This window comes from Dreissena polymorpha, chromosome 10, assembly GCF_020536995.1.
Source record: "Dreissena polymorpha isolate Duluth1 chromosome 10, UMN_Dpol_1.0, whole genome shotgun sequence".
NCBI classification, from domain to species: Eukaryota; Metazoa; Mollusca; class Bivalvia; order Myida; family Dreissenidae; genus Dreissena; species Dreissena polymorpha.
Genome location: NC_068364.1, coordinates 1,429,920 through 1,454,491, shown reverse-complemented (window position 1 = coordinate 1,454,491; position 24,572 = coordinate 1,429,920). Strand labels below are relative to the sequence as shown.

At 36.5% G+C, this 24,572-nt stretch overlaps 1 protein-coding gene across 1 annotated transcript; it reads right to left on the bottom strand.

The window, feature by feature from the left end:
* Window positions 1-1,918: 1,918 nt before the first annotated feature.
* LOC127848706 (28S ribosomal protein S35, mitochondrial-like) lies at window positions 1,919-24,565 on the bottom strand. The gene is made up of 9 exons (XM_052381311.1): window positions 24,385-24,565; window positions 14,656-14,717; window positions 13,370-13,501; window positions 11,621-11,750; window positions 11,102-11,241; window positions 6,691-6,800; window positions 6,281-6,350; window positions 3,409-3,528; window positions 1,919-2,192 (listed from the first exon to the last, which is right to left on the bottom strand). The coding sequence occupies exons 1-9, from the start codon at window positions 24,563-24,565 to the stop codon at window positions 1,989-1,991; spliced, it is 1,149 nt and encodes a 382-aa protein (XP_052237271.1). The 3' UTR covers window positions 1,919-1,988.
* Between the last annotated feature and the right edge of the window lie 7 nt (window positions 24,566-24,572).

Genomic DNA, 24,572 nt, shown 5'->3' with positions numbered 1-24,572 from the left:
ATTATTTGAACCTTTATACTGAGATACGCAAGGTCATACGCTGGTTAATATGGATGTACAGTTTAAGATCTCTAGCAGAAATACATTTTTCGCTGAGACCAAAGGTAATATACTATTCTGAGATGGTGGAGTGCAAAGGAATAAAAGTACTTTATGAAACATGAATATATGTATTTCATTTTAAGGCGCATAATTACAGCTTTTGATTATTAAAATATCATCGGAACAAATGTTTTGAACAAATTTCATGAAGATTCTACTAAAATGGGACTTCAAGAGTGTTGACTACATGTAAAGCCATATAACTAAAAGTTGCCGCCTCAGCAGCAATGTTTTTCAACAAATACGAACAATTTTCCAACTCTATTGAGCTATCATTGAAACAAATCATCATTCACAAGTTTCATGCAGATTGGGCAATAAATGTGAAGTCTAGAGTGTTAACAAGGTTTTACTTAAGCCATATAGGAAAATTGACCCACCCCGTGGCAGCTATGCTTTTCAACAGACCGGAACAATTTTTGAACTCAACTGTGGTATAATTAGAACTCAACTGTGGTATAATTAGAACTCAACTGTGGTATAATTAGAACGGTACTCTGACCAAGTTTCATGAATATTGGACAACAATTTTCAAAGTGTTAACAATGTTTTACTATAGCCATAATATAAAGAAAACTGCCCCACCCTATGGTGGCCATGTTTTAAATAATACCCACACAATTTTTATATGCAGCCCAGATATCATAAGAACAAATGTTTTGACCAAGTTTGATGAAGATTTGACTAAAAATGCAATTTTTAGAGTATTAAATAAGTTTAACTATAGCCATATAAGGACAACTGCCCCGCCCCATGGCCTCCATGTTTTAAACCGAACCAGAACCATTTTCAAACTCAGGCAAGATATCATTAATTAAAAGTTCTGACAAAGTTTCATGAAGATCAGGTAATTAATGTGACCTCTGAATTGTAAACAAGGTAAATATTCACCTAATGTGACCCAGTATTCAAACTCGGCTGTGATTTTATTGGGACAAACGTTCTGACTAGTTGCATGAAGATATATAATCAATATTGCTAATATAGTGTTAACAAGGTTTCACTAAAGCCATATAAGGAAAACTGCACGCCCCATTGGGGGTCATGTTTTTAACAGACTAGAAACATTTTCAAACACTGCAAAGAAGTTTTCAGTAAAAATCTTCTGAACAAGTACAACTGAAGATTGGACTAAAAATGTAACTTCTAGAGCATTAACAAGGTTTCAATATGCACATGTAGCCTGATGAGGAAATCTGCCAAACAACTTTGCAGCCATGTTTTCGACGAAATGTAACCATTTTTGAACTGAGTTTAGACATTATTAGAACAAATGTTCTGACCACGTTTCAATAAGATTGGACTAAAAATTCAAATGTATTACCAAGCTTTTCATTTTATATGACATAGTGTTCGACCTCACGTGACCTAGTTTCACACTCGGCCAAGATTTCATTAAAACAAATGTAATGCCCAAGTTTCATGAAGACTGGCAATAAATTTTGCCTCAAGAGTGTTAACAAGGTATATGTTGAAGATAGACGCACAACAAAAACGACAGACAAAAGACGATCTTTTGTACAAAAGCTCACAATAAGAACTTTAAGCTCAGGTGAGCTAAAAAATAAAAGATATCCTGTGCATTATTTTGTTTTTAGGTTCCATAAAAATGTCAGTACACGTGTACCATATTTCGGTAAATTGCTTCAGTTTCACTTAATGAAGTCGCCATTGATTCACCCTATGGGGACATTAAGAATGTTAATAAGGCAGTCTCTTCTTAGCAAAAATCCACATAAGACATAAATGGTAGACCTTGGTCCAAACCTTTCAAGCCCCTAGTACCATCACTAGCAATCAAACAACACAAAGCAAATATGGAACAAACATATATTTTTTCTCTCAGTTTTTGTTTTCAACATTCACAAGCTACTTGCAGGGTTTGCCTACATAGCTCTTGGCTGTTGAACCTTCAGCAAGTTCATTACAGACTTCTTGTAATTATTCAGAGTCTCAATATTCTCCCCAGTGTTATAAAGCTCTTCTACTGCAGACCGGTAGGCTTTCACTTCCTCAAGGGAGGTAACACTATCCACTGTGATCTCTTCTGGCAGGTGCGAGAGTTGCCTCCCTTCAGCTTCAGTTAACTCCTGCAGAGGAGAGGATATATGCTGTGACAAATGTTCATCATTTACGAATTTATTACTTTTAACAATAGAACAAGAGATGTGTTCATCAGAAACACAATGCCCCCGCTTTGAATTTTTTTGTTGTTGTTGTTGACCTTTGACCTTGAAGGATGACCTTGACCCTGAACTTCCACCACTCAAAATGTGCAGCTTCATGAGAATGCCGCTTTGAATTTTTTTTGTATTTTTTTTTACCTTAGACCTTGAAGGATGACATTGACCTTCCACCACTCAAAATGTTTAGCTCCATGAGATGCACATGCATGCCAAATATCAAGTTGCTATCTTGAATATTGAAAAGTTATGGCCAATGTTAAAGTTTTTTTCTGACGGACGGACAGACTAACTGACATACTGACTGACGGACAGTTCAACTGCTATATGCCACCCTACCGGCGGCATCAAAATATCCAAAGTGATTTTAAAAAACAACAAGAGATGTGTTTGTCAGAAACACAATGCCCACTATTGCGCCACTTTGAAGCCTTAAATTTGACCTTTGACGATGACCTTGATCTTGACCTTAAGCCACTCAAAATGTGCAACTCCATGAGATACACATGCATGCCAAATATCAAGTTGCTATCTTCAATATTCAAAAAGTTATGACCAAACTTTAACGAAGGTTAAAGTTTTAGGAACGAAAAATACAATGATATTTGACCTTTGACCTTAAAGGATGACCTTGACTTTTCACCACTCAAAATATGCAAAATATGAAGTTGCTATCTTCAATATTGCAAAAGTTATTAAACTTTAACCAAGGTTAAAGTTTTGTCACACACATACAATGACTGACACAATGACAGACAGGCCAAAAACAATATACCCCCGATCTTTCGATCCGGGGGCATAAAAACCACCAGCGTCAATGTGGCGATGAAAAAAGGTTGTTATGCATATGTATCACCTCAGGTGTGATCACACATAAGAAGCATTCTCAAGTTCTTTCAAAAGACACATAGTAGTGGTTCAACCCAGGACTTCAGAAAGTATTTATAAGTTTTAACAAGAGATGTGTTTGTCAAAAACACAATGCCCCGAAAAATACTATAAAAGCCAAAAGTGTCGTCCCTGATTACCCTGTGCGGATTGGGATGACACTTAAAGCAAGTGTATTAAGCCCATTTTTTCCAGCATTCGAGGCTCTATTAGAGGCCCAACATTCGAGACTAACCTTGGCCCTGTCTTTGTACGCCCGGAGGGTTTTCACCAGTCCCTCCTTGTTAAGGCTGCGGTCCCAGCTGTAGAACTCCATGTCTGACTCAGTCTTCTCGGCCTCCCACGGCTCCGTTTTCTGGAATTGTGGTCAGAATATGAGCCTGGTGACTTAATGCATGTGTGTAAAGTGACTTTCCAGATTAGCCTGTGCAGTCTGCACAGGCTTATCAGAGACAACCTTTTTCTATCTAGACTGCATGTTTGTTAAAAATATACTTCCTTTAACAAAAAAAGCCCATTTTACACTTAACACTAATGCATTAAACACAGCTTCCTGGAATTGTGGTTAGTAGTTCATTTAAGTTACATTTCCCATATAACATGTTATTTGATGGTATTGCCCTTTTCAGTAAACGTAATACACACAAACCTTGCCTTTGATAGATTCAAGTTCACAAAGGCTACAGTTGTATTTTCTGTATAATTCCTGAACTTGACTGTTAGTTTAACCTTGTTATAAAAGATATGGTCATGGGTCTTAGTGACAAAAGTCTACCTTCTCACTGTCAACAAATGGTGTGTTTTTTTATAAATTTTACGATGAATGGTGTAGTTACAATCTGAACAAGCTGTTTTAAACTGCCATTTTAATATTGACCTCTAAATCTTAAACTGGACCCTCAGTATACACATGGTGAACATTTGTTTAACAAGCAATAATGGACACAGGTTCACTTACAGCACAAACTCATGGCCATTATGACTGCTATGTCAAGCTATCCGCAAGTGGACTCAGCAAAACCAAGCAAAACAATTTCAATGTATAAAACAGGCAAATTCGTTGCAATTGATATCCCCTCTAAAAATAAGTTTTGTGACTGACAGACGGCGGGAAGGACAAGGCCAATTTTATATACCTCCGCCTTTGGCAGGAAATAATGTGCAGATTTTAATGCCATCTAATAAGTTGAAGACAAAGCTTTGACGGAATTATTTCTCAGCAACATTATATTAATATCTAAACTAGAAATGGTGCGGCAGAGGCCGACGCGTATCCCCACGCCGCATGTTTGACTCAGGGGCACCCCAGAGTTGGTAATGGGTCCATGCATAGTTGAGATTGACCGTATTGTCATAAGAGAAGTTCAGTATCAATTAGACGTGAATCGGTGTAGAAATGAAGAAATTATAGTAAAAGGCAATTTTGGGTGGGTGTGGCCTATGTGGGCGGGGCGCCCCAGCGTTGGTAATGGGGCCATGCATAGTTGAGATTGACTGTATTGTCATAAGAGAAGTTCAGTATCAATTAGAAGTGAATTGGTGTAGAAATGAAGAAATTATAGTAAAAGACAATTTTGGGTGGGTGTGGTCTATGTGGGCGGGGCGCCCCAGGGTTGGTAATGGGGCCATGCATAGTTGAGATTGACTGTATTGTTATAAGAGAGGTTCATTATCAATTTGAAGTGAATCAGTGTAGAAATGAAGAAATTATAGTAAAAGGCAATTTTGGGTGGGTGTGGCCTATGTGGGCGGGGGGCCCCAGGGTTGGTTATGGGGCCATGCATAGTTGAGATTGACCGTATTGTCATAAGAGATGTTCAGTATCAATTTGAAGTAAATCGGTGTAGAAATGAAGTTAATGTAAAATAACACAAGTGCTTGTCACAGTAGTGCCAAATCCCCGCTGAAATGTGTTTGCTTGTATGACAACATTTGTTTAAGAGAGTAGAATAATATTTGTAAAAACAAATAAAGGGAGATAATTCATTATGCACCAGACAAACATTTACTTTGAAATTAAATAAAGGGAGATAATTCAAACACTAAGGTAGATAGAGATATGGTTCTTAGTCACTGCACTTCTCCTACTTGCAATCTGTTTATATTTCAAGTTTCAAGTAAATCCCTTCAGTAGATTTAGAGTTATGCTCCGGACAAAAATTTACTTTAAAATTATATAAAAGGGGAGATAATTAAAAAACTAAGGTAGATAGAGTTATGGTTCTTGGTCACTGCACTTCTCTGACTTGCCATCTGTTTATATATCAAGTTTCAAGTAAATCCCTTTAGTAGATTTAGAGTTATGCTCTGGACAAAAATTTACTTTAAAAGTTATATAAAAGGGGAGATAATTCAAAAACTAGGATAGATAGAGTTATGGTTCTTAGTCAATGCACTTTTCCTACTTGCCATCTGTTTATATTTCAAGTTTCAAGTAAATCCCTTCAGTAGATTTAGAGTTATGCTCCGGACAAAAATTTACTTTAAAATTATATAAAAGGGGAGATAATTCAAAAACTAACGTAGATAGAGTTGTGGTTCTTGGTCACTACACTTCTCCTAGTTGCTATCTGTTTATATTTCAAGTTTCAAGTAAATCCCTTTAGTATATTTAGAGTTATGCTCCGGACAAAAATTTACTTTAAAGTTATATAAAAGGGGAGATAATTCAAAAACTAAGGTAGACTGCACTTCTCCTAGTTGCCATCTGTTTATATTCTAAGATTAAAGTAAATCCATTGAATAGATTTCGAGTTATGCTCCGGACAAAGTTTCGGCCGGACGGACAGACGGACAGGACCAATTACTATATCCCCTCCGAATTTTTTTTTGGCGGGGATAATAAAAAAATGAGTGAAAATCTCTGACCCGGCACCAACCCAACCCCCATAACTTTTAACCCAGGGCTCAGATCAAAATTCCAAATAGTGCAGGGCCGCACATATGCTCATAGCTACCATGTGTGTAAGTTTCAAGGTTCTAGTGCTTATAGTGTAGGAGGAGATAGTGGCCAGGACGGACGGACAGACGGAGAAGATAACCACATAAATACTATCAAGTCTAAACAAGTAAAGAGTCAATAACAAGTAAACAAGAGCTGACGTTACCCATGACTCAAAGTACAGCACAGTCATCACATAGCGCAGGTAGTCGTAATTCTGCTGCTTCAGAGGACATCTGCAAATATATAGACCGTGCTCTGTGAAAAAGGGATTAAATGCATGTGCGTAAAGTGTTGTCCCAGATTAGCCTGTGCAGTCCACACAGGCTTTTCTGGGATGACACTTTCCGCTTTTATATTTATCGTTTCAAGAAAGTCTCTTCTTAGCAAAAATCCAGTATAGGCGGAAAGTGCAGAAACACAGAGGATACTGGCAATAAGCACACAAGGTGTGGGTGCGAGTGCTAAATGACTTTTCAATCAAAAGAGAACAGAAACTCTTTTGCAATAGGCAATACTTTTATATGGACCACAAAGGGATAAAAATGATTTAATGGATTGTAACCTCACAGTTACCTGTCTGCTACTAGAGTGATGTCCCCTGTCTGTGGGTCATACCGGTTGCCTAGCAACCGTTTCATCTTGTCCTGGCTATGTGGGTCCAGCTGGAGATCCTTCATATTGAACTGTGACATAACAGACTCATTGTATCAAAGGGACAAATAATATTTGTTTTGTAAAAGATTTTTGTTTTACTGAACTATGCAGTTAAATATCATACCCCAGGTAACTGGAAACACGTAAAGCATCTGGGCCTGGTCTGATAAACAAGAGCTGTCAGAGGACAGGGCGCTCGACTATTCGAGTGCTGGACAGTATAACGTAAGCCATCATGGGGAAATTGTTCATATTCAATAATTTATGAGACAATCTTTCAAAAATAAAAAAAGGAAAAAAAAAAATTTTTTTGGGGGGGGGATGGGTGGGTAGGGGGGGTGAGTAGGGGGGGGGGGGGTGAGAGGGGGGTATAATGTGGGGTGGGGTACTTTTTAAGATGATGTTAAAAAAAAAATGGGGGGGGGAGGTTGGGGGGGGGGGTAGGGGGGGGTGAGAGGGGGGTATAATGTAGGGTGGGGTAATTTATTAGATGATGTTAAAAAAATGGGGGGGGGGAGGTTGGGGGGGGGTAGGGGGGGTGAGATAGGGGTATTATGTGGGGAGTGGTAATTTATTAGATGATGTTTAAAAAAAAACAACATTGGGGGGGGAGGTTGGGGGGGGATTCTGGGTAGGGGCGTGGGGTATTGTTTGGGCGGAATCCATTGTGGTATTCAGGTAAGTGTTGTTTTGTCAAAGTAATAATAAAAGTTATGGCAATTTAAGCAAAATGTTCAATTATCTAAGTGTAAAAGGGGCCATAATTATTTCAAAATGCTTGATACAAAAGTCTAGGTTGGGGTCATGTTGGTTAACAAGTATGCAAAATAAAAAAGCAATATGTCAAAGGATATAGGAAATATTAGGGGTAGTACGCAAAGTTTAACATAGATTTATCAATAATATGCATATTCTAAGTAAAAAAGGGGCAATAATTCTGTCAAAATGCTTGATACAGTTGTATGCTCTAGTTTATAGGTTGGGGTCATGATGGTAAACAAGTATGCAAAATATGAAAGCAAAATGTCAAGGGACATTGATAATATTTTGGGTAGTACGCAAACTTAAACATTTGCTGCATATTCTAAGTGGAAAAGGGGCCATAATTATGTCAAAATGCTTGATAGAGTTGTCTACTCTTGTTTATAGGTTGGGGTCATATTGGTAAACAAGTATGCAAAATATAAAAGCAATATGTCAAAGGATATAGGAAATATTTGGGGTAGTACGCAAAGTTTAACATAGATTTATCAATAATATGCATATTCTAAGTATAAAAGGGGCAATAATTCTGTCAAAATGCTTGATACAGTTGTATGCTCTTGTTTATAGGTTGGGGTCATGATGGTAAACAAGTATGCAAAATATGAAAGCAACACGTCAAGGGACATTGAAACAAGGGCTGTTTGTAAAACATGCATGCCCCCCCATATGGGCTCTAAGTTGTAGTGACAGCCATTTTGTAAATATGTTTTTTGTCACTGTGACCTTGACCTTTGACCTAGTGACCTGAAAATCAATAGGGGTCATCTGCAAGTCATGATCAATGTACCTATGAAGTTTCATGATCCTAGCCATAAGCTTTCCTGAGTTATCATCAGGAAACCATTTTACTATTTCGGGTCACTGTGATCTTGACCTTTGACCTAGTGACCTGAAAATCAATAGGGGTCATCTGCCAGTCATGATCAATGTACCTATCAAGTTTCATGATCCTAGGCATAAGCGTTCTTGAGTTATCATCCGGAAACCATTTTACTATTTCGGGTCACCGTGACCTTGACCTTTGACCTAGTGACCTGAAAATCAATAGGGGTCATCTGCTAGTCATGATCAATTTACCTATCAAGTTTCATGATCCTAGGCATAAGGGTTCTTGAATTATCATCCGGAAACCAATTTACTATTTCGGGTCATTGTGACCTTGACCTTTGACCTAGTGACCTGAAAATCAATAGGGGTCATCTGCTAGTCATGATCAATCTACCTATGAAGTTTCATGATCCTAGGCATAAGCGTTCTTGAATTATCATCCGGAAACCATTTTACTATTTCGGGTCACAGTGACCTTGACCTTTGACCTAGTGACCTCAAAATCAATAGGGGTCATCTGTGAGTCATGATCAATGTACCTATGAAGTTTCATGATCCTAGGCCTAAGCGTTCTTGAGTTATCGTCTGACAACCACCTGGTGGACGGACCGACCGACAGACCGACATGAGCAAAGCAATATACCCAATATAAGGGGGGCATAAATATTCGAGGTAGTACGCAAACTTTAACATTTGCTGCATATTCTAAGTGGAAAAGGGGCCATAATAATGAAAAAATGCTTGTCTGAAAGCAATATGTAAAGGGAAAATGAAAATAATTGGGGTAACATTTGCACGCTAACGCTTACGGAACGGAACGGAAACGCTGACGCAGGGGTGAGTAGGATAGCTCCACTATATATATTTCATATATAATAGTCGAGCTAAAAATCGTATGACAACTTTATGTTATGACTGAATTAAGATGCTTCAGATCAATTTGTGATTAATATGTTATTAATATGAACAAAATGTGAACAATATCAAAGAATAATACGATTACTGAACAAAAGCTATCATAAATGTTGGTCCTAAATATGTAATTTTGTATACTTCTAATAACATTGTTTCAAAATTCAAAGTTGTCGTATCATATTAAACAAGGGCTGTTTGTAAAACATGCATGCCCCCCATATGGGCTGTCAGTTGTAGTGGCAGCCATTGTGTGAATACGTGTTTTGTCACTGTGACCTTGACCTTTGACCTAGTGACCTGACAATCAATAGGGGTCATCTGCCAGTAATGATCAATCTACCTATGAAGTTTCATGATCCTAGGCCTAATTATTCTTGAGTTATCATCAGGAAACCATTTTACTGTTTCGAGTCACTGTGACCTTGACCTTTGACCTAGTGACCTGAAAATCAATAGGGGCCATCTGCCTGTCATGATCAATGTTCCTATGAAGTTTCATGATCCTAGGCGTAAGCATTCTTGAGTTATCATCCGGAAACCATTTTACTGTTTCGAATCACTGTGACCTTGACCTTTGACTTTGTGACCTGAAAATCAATAGGGGTCATCTGCCAGTCATGATCAATGTACCTATGAAGTTTCATGATCCTAGGCGTAAGCATTCTTGAGTTATCATCCGGAACCATTTTACTGTTTCGAGTCACTGTGACCTTGACCTTTGACCTAGTGACCTGAAAATCAAAAGGGGTCATCTGCCAGTCATGATCAATGTACCTATAAAGTTTCATGATCCTAGGCCTAAGCATTCTTGAGTTATCATCCGGAAACTATCTGGTGGAAGGACCAACCGACGGACGGACCGACCGACCGACGGACATGTGCAAAACAATATACCCCCTCTTCTTCGAAGGGGGGCATAATAATACGACTCCAGAACCTTGTGGCTTAAGGGCCCTAAGATGCTCACCTGAGACCTAAAGGAACATAACCATTCTGGAAAAGTGCAAGCTAATTAATGAAGATTAGAGTATAAATGTGATGTTTTTTTAATTTGACCTAGAGACCAAGTTTTTCAGCTCACATGACCCAGTTTCAATCTCAGCCAATTTTTGCTTGGGATATATGTTTTGAGAAAATGTTATGAAGATTGGCCAGTAAATGTGGCTGATTTAGCTTCAACAAGTTTTCACTATAGCCATATAAGAAAATCTAAACCGCCCCCCCCCCCCCCCCCCCACACACCCACTAGGCATCCATATTTTTTAACCAACCAAAGAATTTTAGATTTTGACCGAAAAGTCATTAGAACAAGGGTTCAGACTAAGTTTCATTTAGATTGCACTAAAAATGTGACTTCAAAAATTTCACTATAGTCATATCAGGAAAAATGCCCCCCCCCCCCCCCTCTAAGTCTGGCAGCAATGTTTTTATACGAATGATAACCATTTTTTATCACGGACAACAGACAATGCATGATGGACAAAAGGCAAGCACAAAAGCTCACCATGAGCACATAGTGCTCAGGTGAGATATCAATATTTTTTTTAAAGGGTCATGATGAACCTGGGTCATTTAAGTTAAATTGCAAACCCGTATTTTGCTAACAATTCTAATGCGTTTGGGTCAAAAGAGTATTTCGTGTACGAATGACACATTAAAAACAGGTCTGTCTTATTATAAAATGAAGGTTTAATCAGATAATCACTATCTGAGATTTTTTTATGTTTAATTTAGACATATCAAGACAACAGCCCTTCCTCTGGTGACCTTGTTTGACTGGGGGGGGGGGTCAAAAAAACATCTAAAGATATCACTGTCTAACCTTGAAGGTAACGACCCTGGCTCGTGAATCTCGCACACTGTTTGATGAGAAGCAGTAGTCGCTGGTGGTGACCTCTAGGGGGAAATGCTCCTTCATCTGCTGTGGCGTCTCAAGACCTTCTGGCCAGCGCGTGCAGAATTCTACAGGCATCAAATATAGGGTTATTTTGTTATTTTTCCATTTATATTAGCCTTGCTTTGACAAAACGTAGCTTAATGCGTAAAGGTTCGTCACAGATTAGCCAATGACAAAAAGGCCTGGTTTGACCCAGGAAACAAACTTGGGAAAGGGGGCTTAAGGCATGTACGTAATGTGTCATCTATGATAAGCCTGTGCAGTTCGCTCAGACTAATCAGGAACAAATCTTCTTTTCTAAACTGTATTTTTGTTTAGAAATGACTTCCTTTAAACAATTCCATCAAAGTGTCATCCCTAATTAGCCTGTGAAGATAGCACAGGGCGACACTTTACTTGCATGCATTAAGCCCAGTTTTCCTAGAACAAGGCTAAAATTGTTACTTTTGATGGCTGCGCATTGCTGCTTGATGTGCCTGGGGGTGAGGTGAAGGAAGTTTGGTATCTTCACAAGCTCTGTGTTTGCATATCCCTGAGGGGGCAGGCCGTGTTCACCCATCGTGCCCTCCTGGCCCTACAAAATACAGGATACAGCTGCATTCTGGGAAAATAGGGCTTAATGCATGTGCATAAAGTGCACAGTCAACACAGGCTAATCAGGGACAATACTTTCCACTTTTATAGTATTTGTTTGTTTAAAGGAAGTCTTTTCTGAGCTCAAGTCCAGTTTAGGCGAAAAGTGTCGTCCTATACAACACTTGCATTTAACCCAATTTTCATAGAATTAGGCACAATAAATAATAGATAGAGGAAGTTGAGACAACAAGAAATGTTTGTTAAACATGTATGCCCTCCGACTTGCAAAAAATTCTTCAATGTGTGCAAATGCTTAGATATTTTTTTCATATTGCATGCCTTTTGGCCTTGACTTAAAAATCAATAAGGTGATCCTTTCATTAAGAATAACAAGCATACTAATTTATCATCTTTACCATTCTATATATATTGTGTGGAAACAATTTTCATTTCACTAGCCCCTGTGACATTGTCTTTTGACCTGTTAACTCTAATTTAATTGCTTATGGCTTTCAGTCAAAGTAACCAACCAATTTAGATGACTGCCAATGTGTTCTCTAGATACATGTATCTTGTGGAAACCAATTTCATGATACAAGCCTCTGTGACCTCGTCCTTTTATTTGTTGACCTACATATTAATTGGAGTCTTCAATTCCTCTGAAGTAGCCACTTTTTCAATTTGCATGGTCATAGGTCAAAATGATCTCTATATATTGTGTGGAAATTAATGGTTAACTCTATCAGTGCTGGAACCGAATTTTGAAGGCCTTAGCAAACAGTTTGGCTCCAGATGAGACACCACAGAACATGGCGTCTCATCAGGATCCAAACTGTTTGCTATTCTGATAGTATTCTTTGAAAAAAATTGAAGAAAATGCTAATTTTAGAAATTCAGCAGACAACATTTAAGCAGACAACAAATTTCCCAGCATGCAAAGGGTCAACGATCTGAAGCACAGACAATCTCACTGACTGCCCTATGGGCAGAAACACAGTGTGGCGAAGGTGTGCAATAATTATTAAAGCGGGTATATACGATTTTTTGTAAATGTGTTTAATTGTAATATATTGATAAAATATGTTACAATAACATAAAATGGGAAAGAAAAATTATACATTAAAGCCGAATTTCATAAAATGCAGCAAAGACAAATTAGCGCCCCGAGCCGATTGTGACGTACATATTTTCCTACAATAACCGAAGCATTCGTCTTTGTATTAGGATCGGAGTTAGTGTTCGTGTGTCGTATGAATAGATATCGTTGCGGGAATTCAAATAAACCGTTAAACTAAGTTTAGATTCCCATCGTACATGTATGGTATACATGCTGGCGAATTCGGCTGTACAGCCGTTTTCAATTTCAGAATTGAATATCTGGCTTATTTCGCATTTTACGACACATGTTCTTCTTAACTTTTATTTTAATTTATATTGAAATATATATATAATAATTTTTTACACATTTTATATAAATTCATAAATATTTGACAAAATCGTATATACCCGCTTTAAAGACTAAACAATTCTTTGTCAAGACCGAAATCCTGAAGTTTGAAATGCCTAGATGTTTTTCATTTTTGCTGACTTCTGTCAAAAAAACAGTTTGATTGTTACCTGAACAGCGCCCTGTCTCAGTGGTAGTGGCACCACAGACTGCTTGTAGGTCTGAGCTACAGGCCACACACTGGGCCAGTCCACGTCCACTGACATCTTCTTGGAGCGAGGGGGATTGTACATGTCCTTTGGCTGGAAACAAAGTTGTGTCACCCGTTCACTTTTGCTTTTACAATAAGATCTAATGGACACAAATAAGCACATTTAGTGAATTAACAATTATTCTTAAAAAAAAATTGTTATCAAATTTGAAGCAGTCAGGTTAATCGTACCAAAGAACATTTTTTTAAACAGCTGTTATAGTCATGAGTTTGAATATAGTTGGTATTTTTATGTGAATTTGACTTTAGAAGGTCTGGGTTTGAACAAAGTGGGTATGAGTTTGAACATAGTGGGTATTTAAAGAACATAGTGGGTATGAGTTTGAACATAGTGGGAATGAGTTTGTATACAGTGGGTATGAGTTTGAACATAGTGGGTATGAGTTTGAACATAGTGGGCATGAGTTTGAACACAGAGGGTATGAGTTTGAACGTAGTGGATATGAGTTTGAACATAGTGGAAATGGGTTTGAACATAGTGGGTATACGTAGAACATAGAGGGTATAAGTTTTATATAGTGGGTATGAGTTTGAACACAGTGGGTATGAGTCTGAACATAGTGGGTATGAGTTTGAACACAGTGGGTATGAGTAGAACACAAAGGGTATGAGTACTGGGTATTAGTTTGAACATAATGGGTATGAATGAGTTGAAACAATTGAACATAGTGGGTATTATAAGAACACAGTGGGTATGTGCAGAACATAGTTGTTATGAGTTTGAACACAGTTTATATGAGTAGAACACAGTTGGTACGAGTTGAACACAGTGGATATGAGTAGAACATAGTGTGCATGAATTGAAAATAGTGGACATGATAAGAACACATTGGGCATGAGTAGAGCACAGTGGGTAAGATTATAACATAGTGGATATGAGTAGAACATAGTGGGCATGAGTTTGAACATAGTGGGTGTGAGTTTGAACATGGGGGTATGAGTTATAACATTAAGGGTATGAGTTTGAGCACAGAGGGTATGAGCTTGAACATAGTGAGTATGATTAGAACATAGTGGGTATGAGTACAACATAGTGGGTATTAGTTTGAACATAGTGGGTATGAGTTTAAACATAATGTGAATGAGCAGAACACAGTGGGTATGAGTAGAACATAATGGCCATTAGTGTGTAAATGTAGAATTGAGAGAATAGTTAATCTAAAAAGAGAGTTGTGCAGCACAAACCTTTTCCCGACTTCCATCGAACCTTCTCGCATCCTTTTTGACCAGTAACAGCTTCCTGAATTCTACAGAAAAAATATATTGGGAAGACAGAGCTTAAAGCATGGTGTAAAGTATTGTCCCAGATTATCCTGTATGCAATCTGAACAGCCTAATCAGGGACAACACTTTCTGCTTTAACTCCTGTATGCAGTCTGAACAGCCTAATCAGGGACAACAGTGTAAAGTATTGTCCCAGATTATCCTGTATGCAGTCTGAACAGCCTAATCAGGGACAACAGTGTAAAGTATTGTCCCAGATTATCCTGTATGCAGTCTGAACAGCCTAATCAGGGACAACACTTTCTGCTTTAACTCCAAAAATCTGCAGACATTTAACACCACATATGGTTAATTATACATTTTTACAGTAAGTTTTACTGTTATTCTATATGTTCACTCATTCAGTGCATTTGTCCGCCTTAAAGGCAAACTTTAACATAACATTGATAAAAGCAAATGACAACACACACATAGAATACCCGTGCTGTAAAACAACCTAATTGGCAGCAGTGTAATAGGCATGTCTTAAAGCACAACACAACAACCTAATTGGCTATCAGTGTAATAGGCATGTCTTAAAGCACAACACAACAACCTAATTGGCAGCAGTGTAATAGGCATGTCTTAAAGCACAACACAACAACCTAATTGGCTATCAGTGTAATAGGCATGTCTTAAAGCACAACACATGACCGATAAAAAATGAACACAATTGTCACGCTGATAAATATTACTGATACACTAATAATAATTATAGACTGTAGATTTAGATTTTTTAATAATGTAAAACAATCATTCACCAAGCAAATCACAAAATTACTTGTCATATCATAGTTGCATCAATTCATAGGCATCAACGCAATAAATTTGCCAATCATGGTTACTAAAACCATTAAATGTAATAAACATACAATGTATGTCATTTGTTTCAGTTTATATACCATTCCACGTACCGGTAATTGTTCTCAAAACCAATGCACTTAGTCTGAAATCCAAATCTGTTGTGTCATGTGTACAAAAGTGTTTAGACACTTGGCTATAAAGTTAAACACATCTTGTAAAATAACGTGTAAATACTTCACCGGCCAAAAAAGTATCAGGATTCTGTTTTGACAATTTAACCCTTAACCACTCAGATATGTATTTTGATTTAAATTTAATTGGAAACCTTTCTTACAAGATTCAAGTTTAAAAGGTTTTATTTCCAACCCTTAGATATTGATGAGCAGCAAACAGTATAAAACCTGAACAGACTGCTCTGTTGCTCGCAGGCTGTTCTGGTTTTATGATGCTTTCACATAGCAATTTTCACTTTGCTTCCGAGTGGAAAAGGGTTAATACACATGAGTTATCTGCAGCCTGGCTATCTAGAAAAGGTTTTTGATGTAAACACATCTTAAAGTAAAGTGTATATTCATTATAAGTTAAACCATCAAAAGCTTGCCGCACAGCTGTTGGCACTGACCTTTTATAAATAGATTCTGACATAATTATTAACAATCCTATGCAACTTTAATTTGTTGTCACACGTCATCTATTTTCGCGACACTTAAACAAATGCTATATCACATAGATACATACCTCAAGAATACACTACATGTTGTGATAACATTCTGCAAACACAATTATAGTTAAGATTTTTTTCCATGATATAGTCCACCAGCAAAATTGTGAATATTTAAATTGCAAATATGCCTTTTTTTCGACATAATTCATATATAATTCTTTACAAAGCAAAAAAAAATAAAAAATAAAAATATTGTTTATTTTTAAAGAGATCAACAATAAAACTTGATATTAAAATGTTTGAAAATTAGACCAGTGGTTGCTATATCTTTAGCCTAACTCTTGTGTTTTGTTTAATTGGTCTAAAATTAAATTACTTTATTGGTTTGCTAGGTTCCATATTTTTATGTCAAGCATTTAAATGTTTTGTTACACTAAAACAAGATTTTGCCCTTTAATTAGGTAACACCCATAGTCCTATTATTTTTTCATGAAACAATATAAACTAGCTCAATCTATGCACCATTATCAACCAGGTAAATTAATAAAGGGATATTCATGTAATTTGTAGATCTAATCTTTTAGATTTCAAATACTTAAATAAACCTAGTCACATGACTGATGAGACGTTCAAATGTGAATATGTCACTCTATGTTCGACATCTCATTTACTAGACTAAGTGAACGGATTGAAAAGTGATTAAAACTTTAAATATAACACATTTGAATTAAGTGTGGAAGTTTTAACTTGTACCAGGTGAAACTTCTCATTTTTGGCCAAATATTGAAGGACGCAGGTGCGATAGTCAATACTAATTACCTTAAAAAAAACTTGTAATTATGCGTGTTGATATATACTACAGTCATTCATTTGGTGTTTTCCTAAAATATTAAATGGAACTCAGGGCAGAAATTTAGTAAACTAGCGCTGTGAAAAATACTGTCCGTAAAATTTGAGTCATTAATTATGGATGAAAACCCGTATGTCCGAAAATATCAGGGAATAATCTACATGTGCGTCTCGCGTCTATGACGCACAAATATCGAAATAGACGCATCGTTTTAAAATATGTGCGTCCACTCGGACGCATTGCTGAACTGTATCCGTTAACGCATACACGAATCACGATAGGTACGAACCATCTTGTGTACAAGTCAAAAGTGTAGCAATGAACGCTGAGTTTAACCGGATGAGGCTTGAAGACTCCAGCAAGTCTTTTGATTGGCTCTAGTCATCCGCTGATGTATAATACGAATCAATTAGAATAGACCTTTAAAATAGAACGTGTTATGATATTTTCTCGAGTCCCCGGATGAAAACCTGCTTTAACTTTGTGTAACTTAGTCATAAATAATGCAGAAAAAATGCCTCCGAAATAAGGTGTTGAAGCTTAATTAATCCAAAACAAACAAATCTAAACTTTAATAATATTAGGTCAACGGCTCGCAATTCTGACGTAAACAATAATATTATCAAGCTTGCAATTCGGATGTTAACAATAATATTATCATCGATTTGAATCAAGTTGAAATGTTATAACAGGTTACATTCATGTAACAGATAATGTTATAGCCTATGTGAAGGCAAATAAGATAGTGATAACTCTGAATTGTTTTGTTTTTTTGGTTTCAACAGGTTTTTGAGATTATTTAAAGTTTAATGCAAGTATAGTTATTGAGCTAGTGTGATTTAGACATTTTTTCTTCACTACTTAGTATCTTTCAAATTTTGGGACCCATTCTTTTTCAAGGTGGACTCATTAATTTTGGCCTGGGACTCATTGGTCTAAAATCTGCGAGTTCAGGGACCCATAGATAGTAAATTCTAGATTATTCCCTGAAATATATTTAAAAAAAAATTATTTTGGCAAAAAAAAGGGGTGTCCGAAAACTTAAGAGTAATTAAGGTATTTACAATTGAACAAGTTTCAGTTTTATTGCTTATTCATCTTTTGTGCAACATCTGCATATACAAGTGTTCAAGAATTGCATACACACAATCGTTAGCCATTTTTTCAAATAAATTTCAGTATATTTCTAACATTGAAAGATTTTTATACAATTAGTGTCCGATTGGGACGGGGTTATTCCAACTGAACACGCGTTCATCACCTCACACACAGTGCGTGCACAGCTCTTATGCTAGAATATATAATGATTTCATGCAACATCATGTGCAAATCAGGAGCAATTGAAAGTATTTTTTATATAATATTATACGGGCAAAGGCCCGAAGGGCGTTGACCGTTTATTTGTATCAATTTTCTGAAATACAGAGAGACATTACCTTATAGGCTATCAAGTCAAATATTCATGCTGTCATCTATTTTCGCGATGGAAAATCAAAGACCGCTGGAGCAACATAGGCACTTCGACAAACGCTACATGACACGTAGATGCATTCCTCAAGAAATAATACGTCATGGTAGTGATTATTGTGTAGCGAATCGTACTCTATGTTATTGTATTATATGTTTTTCAACGCCAAATGCGATTTTTTGTTTTTCTTCCTGTTTTCCTGTTTTCCGGCCTAATGCCGTTACGGGAATAAGCCAAATACCAAAGACTGCTATACTAAATTTCGCGTTCACTTTTTCCAAACATAATGTTCAGAAATATAACCCGTCTAAAATGTATTGCCTAAATCCCGACGCAATTAATCGAATTAGATTAGTCTCGAATTTATTTTATTCGTTCAATTCTGCACCTTATTTTTATTATCATCCTCATAAATTAATAAAAATATATATTTAACAAGATGAGTTTGTGAAACACAATGCCCCCCTATATGACGTTTGACCTTGAAGGATGACCTTGACCTTGACCCTTCACCACTCCAAATGTGCAGCTCCATGAGATACACATGCATTTCAAATATAAAATTGCTAGCTTCAATATTGCAGAAGTGACATTACATGAGTAATTTTGACCCATATATTTGACCTTGAAGGATGACCTTGACCTTTCACCACTCAAAATGTGCAGCTCCATGAGATACACATGCATGCCAAATATCAAGTTGCTGTCTTAAATATTGCAAAAGTATTCATAAAATAAGCGATTAATGGGCCACATATATTTGACCTCTGACCTTGAAGAATGACCTTGACCTTTCACCACTCAAAATGTGCAGCTCCATGAGATACACATGCATGCCAAATATCAAGTTGCTATCTTCAATATTGCAAGGTCAATCTATGAACTAGCTCAATCTATGCACCATTATCAACCAGGTAAATTAATAAAGGGATATTCATGTAATTTGTAGATCTAATCTTTTAGATTTCAAATACTTTAATAAACCTAGTCACATGACTGATGAGACGTTCAAATGTGAATATGTCACTCTATGTTCGACATCTCATTTACTAGTTTAAGTGAACGGATTGAAAAGTGATTAAAACTTTAAATATAACACATTAGAATTAAGTGTGGAAGTTTTAACTTGTACCAGGTGAAACTTCTCATTTTTGGCCAAATATTGAAGGACGCAGGTGCGATAGTCAATACTAATTACCTTAAAAAAAACTTGTAATTATGCGTGTTGATATATACTACAGTCATTCATTTGGTGTTTTCCTAAAATATTAAATGGAGCTCAGGGCAGAAATTTAGTAAACTAGCGCTGTGAAAAATACTGTCCGTAAAATTTGAGTCATTAATTATGGATGAAAACCCGTATGTCCGAAAATATCAGGGAATAATCTACATGTGCGTCTCGCGTCTATGACGCACAAATATCGAAATAGACGCATCGTTTTAAAATATGTGCGTCCACTCGGACGCATTGCTGAACTGAATCCGTTAACGCATACATGAATCACGATAGGTATGAACCATCTTGTGTACAAGTCAAAAGTGTAGCAATGAACGCTGAGTTTAACCGGATGAGGCTTGAAGACTCCAGCAAGTTTTTTGATTGGCTCTAGTCATCCGCTGATGTATAATACGAATCAATTAGAATCGACCTTTAAAATAGAACGTGTTATGATATTTTCTCGAGTCCCCGGATGAAAACCTGCTTTAACTTTGTGTAACTTAGTCATAAATAATGCAGAAAAAATGCCTCCGAAATAAGGCGTTGAAGCTTAATTAATCCAAAACAAACAAATCTAAACATTAATAATATTAGGTCAACGGCTCGAAATTCTGACGTAAATAATAATATTATCAAGCTTGCAATTCGGATGTTAACAATAATATTATCATCGATTTGAATCAAGTTGAAATGTTATAACAGGTTACATTCATGTAACAGATAATATTATAGCCTATGTGAAGGCAAATAAGATAGTGATAACTCTGAATTGGTTTTTTTTTTTGGTTTCAACAGGTTTTTGAGATTATTTAAAGTTTAATGCAAGTATAGTTATTGAGCTAGTGTGATTTAGACATTTTTTCTTCACTACTTAGTATCTTTCAAATTTTGGGACCCATTCTTTTTCAAGGTGGACTCATTAATTTTGGCCTGGGACTCATTGGTCTAAAATCTGCGAGTTCAGGGACCCATAGATAGTAAATTCTAGATTATTCCCTGAAATATATTTAAAAAAAATTTATTTTGGCAAAAAAAAGGGGTGTCCGAAAACTTAAGAGTAATTAAGGTATTTACAATTGAACAAGTTTCAGTTTTATTGCTTATTCATCTTTTGTGCAACATCTGCATATACAAGTGTTCAAGAATTGCATACACACAATCGTTAGCCATTTTTTCAAATAAATTTCAGTATATTTCTAACATTGAAAGATTTTTATACAATTAGTGTCCGATTGGGACGGGGTTATTTCAACTGAACACGCGTTCATCACCTCACACACAGTGCGTGCACAGCTCTTATGCTAGAATATATAATGATTTCATGCAACATCATGTGCAAATCAGGAGCAATTGAAAGTATTTTTTATATAATATTATACGGGCAAAGGCCCGAAGGGCGTTGACCATTTATTTGTATCAATTTTCTGAAATACAGAGAGACATTACCTTATAGGCTATCAAGTCAAATATTCGTGCCGTCATCTATTTTCGCGATGGAAAATCAAAGACCGCTGGAGCAACATAGGCACTTCGACAAACGCTACATGACACGTAGATGCATTCCTCAAGAAATAATACGTCATGGTAGTGATTATTGTGTAGCGAATCGTACTCTATGTTATTGTATTATATGTTTTTCAACGCCAAATGCGATTTTTTGTTTTTCTTCCTGTTTTCCTGTTTTCCGGCCTAATGCCGTTACGGGAATAAGCCAAATACCAAAGACTGCTATACTAAATTTCGCGTTCACTTTTTCCAAACATAATGTTCAGAAATATAACCCGTCTAAAATGTATTGCCTAAATCCCGACGCAATTAATCGAATTAGATTAGTCTCGAATTTATTTTATTCGTTCAATTCTGCACCTTATTTTTATTATTATCCTCATAAATTAATAAAAATATATAATTAACAAGATGAGTTTGTGAAACACAATGCCCCCCTATATGACGTTTGACCTTGAAGGATGACCTTGACCCTTCACCACTCAAAATGTGCAGCTCCATGAGATACACATGCATTTCAAATATAAAATTGCTAGCTTCAATATTGCAGGAGTGACATTACATGAGCAATTTTGACCCATATATTTGACCTTGAAGGATGACCTTGACCTTTCACCACTCAAAATGTGCAGCTCCATGAGATACACATGCATGCCAAATATCAAGTTGCTATCTTCAATATTGCAAAAGTATTCATAAAATAAGCGATTTGGGCCACATATATTTGACCTCTGACCTTGAAGAATGACCTTGACCTTTCACCACTCAAAATGTGCAGCTCCATGAGATACACATGCATGCCAAATATCAAGTTGCTATCTTCAATATTGCAAAAGTACTCATAAAATGAGCGATTTTGGCCACATATATTTGACCTCTGACCTTGAAGGATGACCTTGACCTTTCACCACTCAAAATGTGCAGCTCCATGAGATACACATGCATGCCAAATATCAAGTTGCTATCTTGAATATTGAAATACTGCAAAAGTGTACATAAAATTAGCGATTTTGACCCATATATTTGACCTTTGACCTTGAAGGATGACCTTGACCTTGAGCTTTCACCACTCAAAATGTGCAGCTCCATGAGATACATATGCATGCCAAATATCAAGTTGCTATCTTCAATATTGCAAAAGTTATTGCAAATGTTAAAGTTGGCGCAAACAGACCAACAGACCAACCAACCAACCAACAGACAGGGCAAAAACAATATGTCCCCCACTACTATAGTGGGGGACATAAAAAGCCTTTTTTGTTAAAATCGTTAACCCCAGCGTTGCTTAGAGGTCTTAAATTTAAAGGGAGGTCACCACTGCGAAAATAACAATACCGAAATCCAGCATCCGGTGTGTATTCCCTTATTCCGGTCGCGAGCGGTGCATTTTTGGTATTCGTCTGCAGCAGATATTGAGGGAAGAACTGTCCTGTTGAGAGCTCCTGGTCTTGGTATATTTTATTTAAAAAAAAGAGGTTTATTTATGAATTATAATTGAGAACTAAATAACAACAACCAACTTAAATATAAATTGGTATAATTATCCACATAATTAACAAATTTCACATAATTTCTTTATTCGAATCCACATTTGTGTTATTCGAAGTACTTGTAGTCAAGAAACTTCACCAGGGGACAAAAATATTTATAAATTGCACTCGTCCTGCAGGACAAGTGCATTAAAATTTTCACTCGTCCTTCAAACACATGCACTTGTCCTTCAAATATGTGTGAAAGAAAGATTGCAAAGGACTGATATGACTAACAATGTTTCCTATATCACTGCTAAAATGCTGCTTACTTAGTTATTCATGCCAGCTGATCACAGAAGAAATGTTAACTTACTTTATTTATGAGGAACACAAAATAAATAAATGAAGACAAATTTGTTTTTTCCTTTTTCTAATGCTTGCGTGCTTTCCATTTCGGATGGTTGAACATCGCTTGTGCCCCCTTTAAAGAACACTCGTATATCAGACATTTTTCAGATGAAATTCAGACTGGTTTAAAACTGTACTTCGCAGTAAAATAATTCTTCAGAAAAATCAATACTTACAGTGAATGAAGTCAGATGGTTCCCTGTCAACATGGACGCGCAAAGTTTACACCAAAAGGCCAATATTTACTCGGGACACAGTCTCGCATAACAACGCGCACCTGCTGTATGAAATTTTCAATTACGATTTCTGGTTCATTATCGTTCTACTTTCGGAATAGATATGCTTTAAGAAATGATTTTATCTAATGAAAAAGAGTCTTACTGGTCAGAAAATATATATTTTAACATCAGTTTTTTTTCACTCGTCCTGTAGGACGAGAGCTTTAGGGAAATTCACTCGTCCTTTCAAGATTTCACTTGTCAATACGAGCGGACAAGTGGAATTTGTGTCCCCTGTTCACGTATTCATGTATTTATGGTATAGAAATTTCAACATTTAATTTCATATTCATGTAATTCAGTTGTATATAAGTTGCGTGTTTCCAATTTCAGCCTCAACATAGACCAGGGCTCACAACCAGTTTTCAAACACAACATGCGCAGCCTGCAAGATGAGTTTTGAGTATAATTTTTTGGTTCTTTTATAATACTTGAAAATGTCTTACTATTTATTTTATATTAAACCAAACTTTTGTATTATCCTTAATGTTCTAAGTTGTGTGTTTCCAATTTCAGCCTCACCATAGACCAGGGCTCACAACCAGTTTTCAAACACAAAATGCGCAGCCTGCAAGATGAGTTGTGAGTATAATTTTTAATGTTATTACAATCACACTGTAATTTTTAAATAGCTTTAAAATAATTAAGCTTTTGCCCGTAAATTAGGTAGCACCTATAATCATATTATCTAAAAGCTTGGCAGGTGTAACAGGCTTCATCCAGATTTTTTTTTAAATTGTTTGCATGCATTATTTTTGTATTGAAACAATTATGATGTTGCGTACACAATAATGTCCACATTTGTATTAAATTACATGGTTATCAAATAAGCTTTTGCCCTAAATTAGGTAGCACCTATTCTCATATTACTTGTTCTTTCCTTATTTTGATTGTGTTTGTAATTATTTTCAAGCGTATTTATACAAACCACACGAGTTGTTTGTAACCTACATGTTAATGGCAAGTTTGGGTGGGGTATTACCTTTCTTGTCACTTGGCGTTTTCCCAGCTGCATCAGGTCGTTGTCTACGATTTCTATTTGAGTTTCTTGTTTCAGGAGATTTTACAAAAGTTGAAGTGGAAATGAATGCTAAATTATTTTGAATGACATTGACACAAAGTAAAAACTTATTTCCCTTGCACAGAGAGAAGGGCGCAGCCATGTTGTTT

What these genes read in the sequence shown, in the direction of transcription:
- LOC127848706 (XM_052381311.1), bottom strand. Translation starts at nt 24,565, where the DNA reads ATGGCTGCGCCCTTCTCTCTGTGCAAGGGAAATAAGTTTTTACTTTGT. An exon ending in AACGCCAAGTGACAAGAAAG is followed by an intron (nt 14,718 to 24,384) that starts GTAATACCCCAC and finishes TTTTTTCTGTAG; the next exon opens with AATTCAGGAAGCTGTTACTG. An exon ending in ATCACTCTAGTAGCAGACAG is followed by an intron (nt 6,351 to 6,690) that starts GTAACTGTGAGG and finishes ATATATTTGCAG; the next exon opens with ATGTCCTCTGAAGCAGCAGA.